The 11,975-nt window shown below is 46.1% G+C and overlaps 1 protein-coding gene across 1 annotated transcript in view; it reads left to right on the top strand.

Annotated features, from left to right (window-relative positions):
• Positions 1-8,111: 8,111 nt before the first annotated feature.
• LOC121274074 (myeloid cell surface antigen CD33-like) overlaps positions 8,112-11,975 on the top strand; it is an 18,085-nt gene continuing 14,221 nt past the window's right edge. The window contains exons 1-2 of the mRNA XM_041181220.1: positions 8,112-8,474; positions 11,530-11,898. Coding sequence (XP_041037154.1) covers positions 8,240-8,474; positions 11,530-11,898 — 604 coding nt within the window. The 5' untranslated portion in view covers positions 8,112-8,239. The remainder of the gene's footprint in view (positions 8,475-11,529; positions 11,899-11,975) is intronic.

The following is an 11,975-nucleotide window of genomic DNA, read 5'->3' as shown; positions in this document are numbered from 1 at the left end:
AAGGACAGGGAACAAGAGGTTTCTGGTATCATTTTCATATTTCTTGACAATTACATACATGTATAGATCTGTTGAATATTTGAGTCTCTAAAGCGTAGAGGTAATCTGCTGTTACGCCCACAACTTGTGGTCGTAACCTTGTCTGGAGGTGTCTTTAATTGCTCACATTGATCTGTGGGATTGTCATTCTTGGATGTTGCCCCTGGTTTCAATTTGCATTTTACCCTTGATGCAATTGGGGAGGCTTTAAACTAATATGGCAGGGGATGGAATCCCGAGAGGAGGTTCAGCAGAGGGAGATGCACAGCCAAAATTAGAAGAGAGAGCAAGTGAACCTGGAAGGCAGAGAAATTATTGGTCCGTTAAGGCTCAAGATAGCGTGGAAAGGTTGGATTGTATTTATTTTAATGCAAGGAATCTGATGAATAAAGCAGATGAGTTGAGGCCACAAATTAACACATGGATGTTTGATGTAATTGCTGTCACAGAGACATGGTTGAGAGAGGGGCAGGATTGACAGCTCAATATTACAGGATACAGGGTCTTCTGGCAAGACAGGGAAGGAGGTAAAAGAGGAGGGGGTATCGCAATATTGATCAAGGAATCAATTATTGCAGTGAGGAGGGAAGACACCTTAGGGGGCTCCTCAAATGAAGCCATATGGGTAGAACCTAAAAACAAATAATGAGCAATCAGATTTCTTGGAGTGTTCTACAGGCCCCGGGACACTCAGAGAAATAGAAGTGCAGATACAAAGGCAAAATGCAGTGAAGTATAAAAATAATCGGGTTGTAATGGTGGGAGTTTTCAACTTCCCCAACAATAACTGGTTTAGTCATAGTGTGATAGTTTTAGAGGGGGCAGAATTGTTAAAATGCATCCAGGTGAGATTTTTAAGCCAGTACATAGAAGATCCTACAAGAGAGAGGTCTGTCCTGGACTGAATTTTAAGGAATGTAACCAGGCAAGTGGTAGAGGTATCAGTGGGGGAGCATTGTGCAGATAGTGATCTTCATTCCATTAGATTCTAGGTTGTTATGGAAAAGAACAAGGATGGGCCAAAAATCTGAGTTCTCAATTGGGGGAAGGCTGATTTTAATAAGATCAAATATGTTTTGGCCAGAGTGGACTGGGAGCAGCTACTTTTAGGGAAATCTGCGTCAGAGCAATGGGACTCATTCAAGAAGGAAGTAGAGAGAGGACAGGGCCAACATATTCCAGTAAAGGCAAAGGGTGGGACGAACAAATCCAGGGAACCCTGGATGTCGAGAGATTTACAGGATTGGATAAAGAGAAAAAGGGAGGCTTATGGCAGATACCGCGGGCTCAAAACAGAGGAAGCCTTAGAAGAGTATAGAATGTGTAGGGGGAATGTTAAAAAGGAAGTTAGGAGAGCAAAAAGGGGGCATGAAGAAACATTAGCAGGAAAAATGAAGGAAAATCCAAAGTTATTTTACAAGTACATTAAGAGTAAGAGGATAACTAGGGAAAGAGTAAGGCCCATTAAGGACCATTTGGTAATTTGTGTGTGGAGCCGGTAGATGTAGGTAGGGTTCTAAATGAACACTTTGTGTCAGTGTTCACAAGTGAGAGGGACAATGTGGGTCTGGAAATCAGGCAGAAGGACTGTGATATAGTTAAAGACATTAGAATAGAAAGGGAGGAGGTTCTAAGTGGTCTGGCAGGCTTAAACGTAGATTAATCTCCAGGCCCAGATGAAATGTATCTCAGGCTGTTGAGTGAGGCAAGAGAGGAGATAGCAGGGGCGCTGGCAATAATTTTCAATACCTCTCTGGCCAGAGGAGAGGTACCAGAGGACTGGAGGACAGCCAATGTGGTACCGTTATTCAAGAAGGGAGGAAGGGATAAACCAGGGAACTACAGGCCAGTCAGTCTAACCTCAGTGGTGGGGAAACTATTGGAAGCAATTCTGAGGGACAGAATTAATCCACATTTGGAGAGACAGGGTTTAATCAAGGACAGTCAGCATGGTTTTGTTAAGGGGAGGTCATGTCTGATCAGTTTGATTGAATTTTTTGAAGAGGTGACCAATTTTGTAGATGAGGGCAATGTATTTGACATAGTCAACTTGGACTTCAGCAAGGCTTTTGATAAGGTCCCACCTGGGAGACTGTAAACGAAAGTAAGAGCCCATGGGATCGAAGGCAATTTGGCAAATTGGATCCAGAATTGGCTGAGTGGCAGGAAGCAGAGGGTGATGGTCGAGGGGTGTTTTTGTGACTGGATGCCTGTGTCCAGTGGGGTTCCACAGGGATCGGTCTTGGGTCTCTTGCTGTCTGTGGTACATATCAACGGTTTAAACTTGAATGTAGGAAGGTTGATCAGTGAGTTCGTGGATGACATGAAAATTGGTGGGGTGGTAAATAGTGAGGAGGATAGCCTTAGATTACAGGAGGATATAGACGGGCTGGTCAGATGGGCTGATCAGTGCCAAATGGAATTTAACCTGGATAAGTGTGAGGTGATGCACTTGGGCAGGACAAACAGGACACGGGAATACACAATGAATGGAAGGACCCTGGGAAGTGACAAGGATCAGAGGGACCTTGGTGTGCATGTCCACCGTTCTCTTAAGGGAGTAGATAAGGTGGTTAAGAAGGCATATGGAATACTTGCCTTTATTAGTCGAGACATAGAATATAAAAGCAGGAAGGTTATGCTGGAACTGTATAAAACGCTAGTTAGGCCACAGCTAGAGTATTGCGTGCAGTTCCGGAACCTGCATTATAGGAAGGATGTGATTTCACTAGAGAGAGTGCAGAGGAGATTTACCAGGATGTTGCCTGGGCTGGAGAGTTTTAGTTATGAGGAGAGATTGGATAGACTGGGGTTAGTTAACCTGGAGCAGAGGAGATTCAGGGGGGAACATGATTGAGGTGAAAAACATTACGAGGGACATAGATAGGGTAGACAGGAAGGAAGTTTTCCCCTTGGTGGAGGGATCAATAACCAGGGGGCATAGATTGAAGGTAAGGGGCAGGAGGTTTAGAGGGGAAGTGAGGAAGAATGTTTTCACCCAGAGGGTGGTGGGAATCTGGAACTCACTGCCTGAAAGGGTGGGAGAGGCAGAAACCTCATAACATTTAAGAAGTATTTGGATGTGCACTTGCGATGCCATCGCATACAAGGCTTTGGGCCCAGTGCATTACTGGGATTAGAATAATTAGGTACTTGTTTGACTGACGCAGATTCGATGGGCCGAATGGCCTTTATCTGTGCTGTAGACCCCTCTGACTCTATGACTCTATGGGCTTAGTTTCCTGCCTGTCTCATGCGGGTGGGCCTGGATATTTAAATGGGGCAGGATGATGTCGGGGGTTCCTCCTGATGTCATCCTGCATCATCATAGTGTCGCTGAGCAGGCCCCGCCCCCTGCTCACCAACGGGAAAATTCACCCCGTGACTCCATGCTACAGGACTGTACGGTGTTTGAGGAGCGGGAATGGATCTGATTTATCCTCGGTTAGGCCTCACCGCTGAGCCTTTGTGTGTAATGAATCCATAGGACCCTGGTCCTGAACAGAAACCTTGGAGATGAAGTCCCATCCTTTCATTGAGGATACCCTCCATTGTGTTGTGTGGCACTAGCACCATGCTGGATGAGCAGGTTATTGTTGAGTCAATGCCTCTTACTGTCCATTACACCTTTATCACTTTGCTTATGATGAAGAGTAAACTGATAAGGTGGTGATTGGCCAGGTTGGATTTGTCCTGCTGGATTGGACATATCCCTTGTCAGTTTTTCATATTGCAGGTTCAGCAGGCCCTCCCTTCGATGCGCTGTAAAGGACATTGTCCAAGAGCAGGCACAGTGGAGTTTCGAGAGTCACAGTGAAAATGTTGTAGGTGATCTCAAAGCCTTGTAAGGACTCTGCCAGCCAATAGCTTAAGGTGGACACACATGTGGACAGTACTGACACCTGCCTATGGGCCCTTCATTTTCTTACCATGACAGGCTGTCCCCACCATTTCCTACTGCCAAGTTGTTGAAGAATATTGGATCACAAAGATTCCGGTATGATGCCCTGCCTGTCTTTAAAAATGACTCGCCGGGAGATGCCTTGCTCATCCCGATAAAATCAAGTTGAATCAGGAGATCCTTCAATGATGTTTCCACAGTTTCTGTAGTGCAGAATCTTTCGCTGTTCCCTCTTGCAGCTGCTGGCATTTGTGTTGTGCTAAATGTACTTGATCAATTGACAGACTTGCATTCTCCAGCAGGTGTAATGTTGGAGCTCCTTTGAAACTGCCAATATTGTCGAAACTTTCTGCATATTTCAATGCTATGTCATGGTAGTATCTGAAACTGGGACAGAGATAAATCCATTGGCTTTTAGACGGACCGGACAATCCTGGCAGTGGATGGGGCCAGAAAATCCCACCCCTATGGGACATTTTCAGTTTATTTGATGTGCCCAGAGAGATCATTAAGGACAACAATCCACAATTTATTAGCAAGCCACGTCAGGATATGTGTGAGAGGTGGAATATCGATCAACGCTCCTCGTCTCGCCGTGCACATCATCGCCATTTCCTGGTTTGTCAGTCACCACATGTATATGTTCCTGATGGGATAGCGGATGGTCATTCTTATTGCTTGAAGTTTCCCCGTTGTGTAGGGTCTGTTTGGATCAGCACACGGCTCTCTGTAGCTGCATCAGCCTTTGCTCTAGTGCCCTGCCGCTGTCAATGGCCCTTTCTGCCACAAGCCTTGCAGGATTGGTGGAAAGCTGGGCATTTTCTTGGTGCCTGCAGAAGGCCGCACCTTCCACACATCTCACTAGGTTTGGATGTTCTAGTGAGTGAGTCAACATTTGATGTTGTACTGAGGACCTGTAAGCTTCGTTGATCTGCGAGGATCACTTCGCATTTATGTCCATCCTTGAGTAGCTCTTCAATGCTATAGGTTTTGGTCTTATCTAGCAGATCTTTCTGGAATGTTTCCATGGGAGTGGATGTGATCACCAACTCAACAACTCTGTCTGCAGACTCTGTGTTTGAAATCACAGTGCGTACCCTTTTCTCTACATCAGCTGATAAAGTGGTCTATGGATTGTGTAGGCTGATGAATTGACATGACATCTAGTTGATGAATATGGACTTTAACCTGAATCTGAAGCTGTCTTCCAATGTCGTCCATATCTATTGGGGATCCTTTTGCTCTTCTGCTGTTAATCCTGACGTGTTCAGCCTGTGTAGACCTTCGTTCCCAATCGCGAGGTGAATTTTTATGACTTGCCCGTCTGGTTCAGTCACACCTCAATCAGGAAACCAGAGCTCTGTACGCTGTTTAAACATTCTGAATTCAGATAGTCGGTCAGCTACATCCCAGTTCAAACTGGGGAATTTAGTGGACATTCTGACAATATTCCTTTGACCTTCCTTCTCCTGCAGGACCTGGGATGAGTGTCGCTTTAGCCCCTTTCGTGTGCTTTTCCGAAGCTCCGCCCACGAAGACGGGTTGTGGTAGGAACACACCACGGAGTAATGAAGTCTTTGTTTTTTATTCAATTTGCTGTTCAGCAATCTCGAAGCCGCCCGTTATAATCACTAACTTCTCTGGCCTGATTTTTATAATTGTTTTTGTGTGTTTGACTCTCCCTCGCTCACTATCGATCCAGCCCACACCCTGGTCACTCGCCTTCCCTGACTGAGCTAACCGGCTTCTGCTCCTGGCGAAATACGCTGTCCCACTCACTGACCTACAGGCCGTGTGCTTTAATCTCACCACGAGGGATCCGTCTGCTCCCCAGCTCTTTACTTGAGCTCTTTCCCATCACTGTGTCTTCAAAGGTTTCCTGAGCAGTCAGTACACTGCGATTTTAACCCTCTCTGATGCTGTGTCTCTGTTGTGGTCTGACCAAAGCGTCGATGGTTATCTCATGTCATGTAGCTCGATCTACGTCTGTCCACCATATCATACCTGTACTGAATCTTGCTGCCAGAATGTTTGGCCACCGCTGATCACCATGTTGTGTTTTTATAATGATATAAAGACACCAGCCACTGATACGGAATTGGGTAAATACATTGTGGGTTTATTTATTTAGAATAGGGACATGAGAACAGATATACAAGGATAGAAAGCTGGGACACACCTGCAGCCAAACTGTGTGAGCTGTGTTCTGCTCACAGGCCAAAGTGAAACTTGGACTGGATGGTGTTATCATCCCAGCTGATGTTACTACTGGGCAAGTCAGATCCCAGGGTGGAACTCAGCTTGATAGGTCCTTACTTTTATTTTTTATTTAGGAATGTGGAGTGCGGCTACTGAACAGAGTCACAGGAGTCATCTGATGAACTTCTAACAAAAGAAGAAAACATTTATTAAACTAGGAGAGATAAACTATATTACATTACTCCTTCACCCAGACCTATACCTTTGCAGATTCATAAGTAGAACACAAGTTACAATAACTATCTAATATTCTCATGTTCACACTAAGTACACAGTCATGTAAACCAATAGACGACCTGTGGTCAGGGACAGCACACTCTTAAAGCAAGTGACAGAACCCACTTGAAATAAATGCTATGGGTCTCTCCTCATCTGAACCCAGACGCTTGTTACACTGTGAGCCAACCAGTCTCACTGAACTGAGATATCCATATGAGGGTTTCCAATCTCCACTCTCCAAGAACTCGCTTTGGAATCTTCTCCAACATGACACTTTCACTCAGACACCTTCCACAAGGGGCCACTTTCACTATTTCAAACTCTCCTTCCCATGTTGCTGCCCCCTGGATCGCCACGTGCATTCAGCCTTCCTTCCACGCCCTGTCTCTCCAATGCTCAGCCGTGTCAATGGCACACCAGGATTCACATGGCCGTAGTAATGAGTCACCAACCTGTGGTGTCTCCTAGGATCTTCTGGCTTCTCGCAAGCCTGCTTTGCTTTAGGCCTGTGTCCTGCTGCTTTCTCCCTTTATGCTTGAAGCCGTCTTCTGCTCCTCACTCTTAACTTCACTTAACAGGGCCTTTTCCAGATTTGACTAGAAGGTCTTCTTGGGCCTTTTCTCCTGTTCCACTGGATGGTTTTGGCTTCTTCTTTACTTTGGGACTGACTATCTGTCCCGCTCCTTTGCTGCTTCTCCTGGCAACTCCTTTCAACAGAACTGAAAGTACTTTTCTGTTTTTCACTGTCTCTGTGGGTCCCTCCCTCTGGATGACTGTTGCCAGGCAACAGCATAGTTTTTTACACCTTGTGTTTGTTTTGACTTCCTTCAAGAGTCATAAAACCTCACTGGAACACTGGCTTATTTTTAACTCAAGCTCCCCCTTTTCTCAAATCCCAAATACAGAAATACAAACTAAGCTTGAACTTAAAGATATACCTTATGCCTAACACACACAAATACACATAGAACTTACTGAAGCCAACCCCAGTTCCTAAAAATCACATGACACACTTCCTCTCGAGTGATGTCATGCTGCTGTCCCTGAAAGGCATATTATAACAGTGTTATCACTTGGCAGGTGATGTGTGCCAGGCAGACCAAGTCCATGAGAGAAACTTGGTCGCATGATCATAATGATTCCGCAAATTGTATTTACTATGAGATGTGTGCACTGAATTCAGAAGCAATAACTCCACCAAACTTTTAGAGATTTAAAACAATAAATTAAAATATTTGTCATCAAAATAAAAGACTTCAAGCACATACATAAGAATACAATGACAGATATAATAAATCCTGAAATTCCTAATTAACCTGACTCCCAGTTACACTCCATTTAAGGCAACGGACCAAAAATAGATGTTAGATTTAAAACAAATTCAGCAAGTTAACACAATGCCCCGGACAGTGGAATTCCAAATGGATTTTCCCCAACTTCAGTTCAGTTGGATAGCAGGTTTGTGCACAAACAGGGTCCAGAGGACCATGAACCAGTGTAGAATGAACTTGTCCACTCCTGTGTCCAGAATTCTCTTCCATCCATTGTGAAACCTTGGGGAGTTCCTTGTGTGTCCTGTAGATGGTCCACACTGCAGCCACTGTGCCCCAGTGAAGGAGGGGGTGGATATCGAGTCTAGTGGATCTACAAAACATCCAGAATTAAATATTGATATTTCTCTCCCTAGTTGGACTGTCACAAGAGTGGAAAGGTGACACTCCACGAGAGGTGACAGCGCAGGAACGTTCGTGTGTACAGATTCCATGTCATTACAGTTACCCATCACATTTGTTAGAGAAAACACGTGTCGGAATCTGGAATATGAGAAGGTACAAATGGAGAAGATCGTCTATAGCCTCTCACTCCAAGGATCACAATCACGAGTTACCACGGTTCCACCATCGGACCCGGCTGTCTGGAGACCTGAAAGATGGCGACTGTTCCCTGATTATAAACAACATCAGACGGGGAGATGCAGGATATTATTTTTTCAGAATAGAATTTGACAATGGTCCGAGCCATAACTATTACCCTGAAACCCAGCTTCACGTTTCTGGTAAGTGCTGTGTTATAATTACTCAACAATTCACATTCAACACTCAATGGGAAATAATAGTGTTTGATTTGCTTGTTTTTTGGCCGTGTTAACCAGCGTCACTATTTTTAATGATTTGTCTATTTCTGCTCCCAGATCCATGAGCTTATTGTGTGTGATTGAATCCACATCATAGCTGTAACGTAAACCGAGCTGAGGGGTGATGACACCTCCCCCCTGAGTGAAGTGTCTCCTCCCCACTACACCTTCCACCCCTCACACTGTCCGTGTAAACCCCCGTCCCATCTCCAGCCTCTCTTTCCCCTCCAAAGTCCTTGAACCGTCTTTCCATTTCCCGAATCCGGTCCCATCTTTCCCGGAACTCCATGTTTGAATCCCTCCAATCAGGTTCCCACCCCAGCCACTGTGCTGAAACAGCTCTTATCAAGGTCACAAATGGCATCCTGTGTGACTGTGACAAAGATAAACTTTCCCTCCTCGTCCTTCTCGATCTGTCTGCAGCCTTTGACACGCTCGAACACACCATCTTCCTCCAACATCTCCCCACTGTCGTCCAGCTGGGTGGGACTGCTCTCCCCTGGCTCCATTCTTATCCATCTCATCATAGCCAGAGAATCACTTGCAATGGCTTTGCAGCATCATCTGAACAGTGTTAGTTTTCACCTGTCCACTGAGGATCCCCAGCTCTACCTCACCACCAACTCTCTCGACTCCTCCACTGCTGCTAAATTATCAGGCTGCTTATCCGACATCCAGTACTGGATGGGCAGAAATTTCCTCCAATTAAATATTGGAAAGACTGAAGCCATTCTCTTCATTCCCCACTCCAAACTCTGTTCCCTCGCTACCAACTCCATTCCTCTCCCTGGCAGCTCTCTGAGATTGAAGCCAATCTGTTCACAGCTTTGTTGTCCCATTTGATCCTGAGATGAGCTTCTGGCCTCATATCTGTGCCCTCACTAACACCGTCTATTTCCACCTCCGTAACATCTCACAACTTCTCCCTGTCTCAGCTCATCTACTGCTGAAACCCTCATCCACGCCTTCATTACCTCCAGTCTCGAATGTTCCAACACACGCTCTACACTCCATAAACTTGAGGCCATCCAAAACTGCTGACCACGTCCTAACTCACACCTAGTCCCATTCCCTTATCACCCGCTCTGCTCGATGACCGAGGCTGGCTCCTGGTCAAGCAAAGTCTCAATGTCACAATTTTCATCTTTGTTTCCTCCGTTTCTCTGTAATCTCCACCTCCTCCTCCAACCCCTACAACCCTCCCTATCTCTGGAACCTCCTCCAGCACCTTGAACCCTCTGAGGTCTCTGCGCTCCTCCAATTACAGTCTCTTGACCATCCCCCGATCCCATCACTCCAACATCGGAAGCCATGCCTTCAGCTGGAAGTGAACCGAGCTCTGTTATACCCTCCCTCAACCCCTCTCCATCCCTCTCTCTCAATCTCTCTATCTCTCTCTCTCTCTCTCTCACTATCCCTTCTATCCCTCTTTTAAGATTCTCCATAACACCGACCTCTTCTGGTCAGCGGCCGCTAATATCTCCACATGTGTCTGGGTGACATACTTTGTTTTATGATGCTCCTGTGTAGCACCTTGGGGTGATTTGTCATGTTAAAGTTGTTGTGTAAATATAAGTTGTTGCCCTTTGACCCACGACCCCAGCTCGAGACGTATTTTTGAGGGAATGTACAACCTCCTTAGATTTCTGACCAAAATGTTATTTGATTATTTTTATTGAGCCAATGCCAAGCCCCGATACCGAGCGAGAGCCTCCTCATTTGCTGAGTTTAAGGTGATGAGTCAGCCCCTTAGTCCGTAGAGGGGACTCTCCTCGGTAATGTGCAGCCTTGTTTGTGTCTCTCCACAAGCGCATGAGGGGTTTGTACAGAGGCTGCAGCGCTGGAGGGGGTCTGCACAGGGGTCCTGGCCTGTCCTGAGCTGGTTTTAGCAAGGACCACTCTGGCCTTGGCAGCTGAAAGCCAGCCATTGGACAGAGGGGGCCTGTCACAAGGAGCCTGTTAGTCACTCCCCCCCGTGTCTCCTGTGCTCGGATCCAGACCATGTTGGCTGGTGGATCTGGCTCAGGTAGGGTCCTCCCCATGGGTCCCCCAGATGGAAGGTGTGTCAAGCGGGTCATTCACTTGCATGTTTATTCTGCAGCTTTAATATTTTAAGAAGGTAAGAATGTAGGAACATAAGAAATAGGAACAGGAGAAGGCCATTCGGCCCCTCGAGCCTGCTCTCGCTGATCTGGTTGTGGCCTTAACTCCGTTTTCCTGCCTGTCCCCCAAACCCTTGACTCCCTTGTCGATCAAAAACCTGCCTCAAACAGCCTTGAGTCTATTCAATGGCCCAGCCTCCACTGCTCTCTGGGGAAGAGAATTCCACAGGGAAGCACCCCTCTGAGAGAGGAAATTCCTCCTCATCTCAGTCTTAAATGGGAGAGCCCTCATTCCCAAACTGTGCTCCCTGGTTCTAGATTCCCCCACGAGGGGGAAACATCCTCCCAGCATCCACCCTGTCAAGCCCCCTCGGAATCGGATATGTTTCAATAAGGTCACCCCTCATTCTTCTAAACTCCAATGGATACAGGCCCAACCTGCTCAACATTTCCTCACAGGACAAACCCTTTAATCCCAGGAATCAGCCCAGTGAAGCTTCTCTGAACTGCCTGTACACAATGATCCTGTTACAATCTCACTAACACCCTGTGCAGCTGTTGCAAGACTTCCCTCCTTTTATACTCCATCCCTTTGCACTAAAGGCCAACATTCCACTTGCCTTCCTCATTCCGTGGTGTTCCTGAATGCTGACTTTCTGTGATTCATGTACAAGGACACCCAGATCCCTCTGTACTACATTCTGCAGCCTGTCTCCATTTAAATAATATCCTGTTTTTCTATTCTTCCTGCCAAAATAATTTGATGCCATTCTCCTCAGTATTGACCATCCCCCCAATTCAGCCTCATCTGTAAATTTTGAGTCTAGTGATTCCACAAACAATCCAGAGTTAAATATTGAGATTTCTCTCCCCAGTTGGACAGTCACAAGAGTGGAAAGGTGACACTCCACGAGAGGTGACAGCGCAGGAAGGCTCGTGTGTACAGATTCCATGTCATTACAGTTATCCATCGTGTCTGGAAAACCAACCACGAGGTGGAGTCTGGTTTAATAATGAGGAATGGATTCCCTGGGCTCCCATAGCCTTTCACTCCAAGGATCACAATCACGAGTTACCACGGTTCCACCATCGGACCCGGCTGTCTGGAGACCTGAAAGATGGCGACTGTTCCCTGATTATAAACAACATCAGACGGGAAGATGCAGGACCTTATTATTTCAGAATAGAATTTGACAGCAGTAATAGTTACAGCTACTATCCTGTAACCCAGCTTCACGTTTCTGGTAAGTGCTGTGTTATAATTGCTCAACAATTCACATTCAACACTCAATGGGAAATAACACAACCTGTGACGTTTACA

The sequence above is a fragment of the Carcharodon carcharias genome (genome assembly GCF_017639515.1).
Source record: "Carcharodon carcharias isolate sCarCar2 chromosome 29 unlocalized genomic scaffold, sCarCar2.pri SUPER_29_unloc_25, whole genome shotgun sequence".
Classification (NCBI taxonomy): Eukaryota; Metazoa; Chordata; class Chondrichthyes; order Lamniformes; family Lamnidae; genus Carcharodon; species Carcharodon carcharias.
This window is presented reverse-complemented; position numbering and strand designations above follow the sequence as displayed.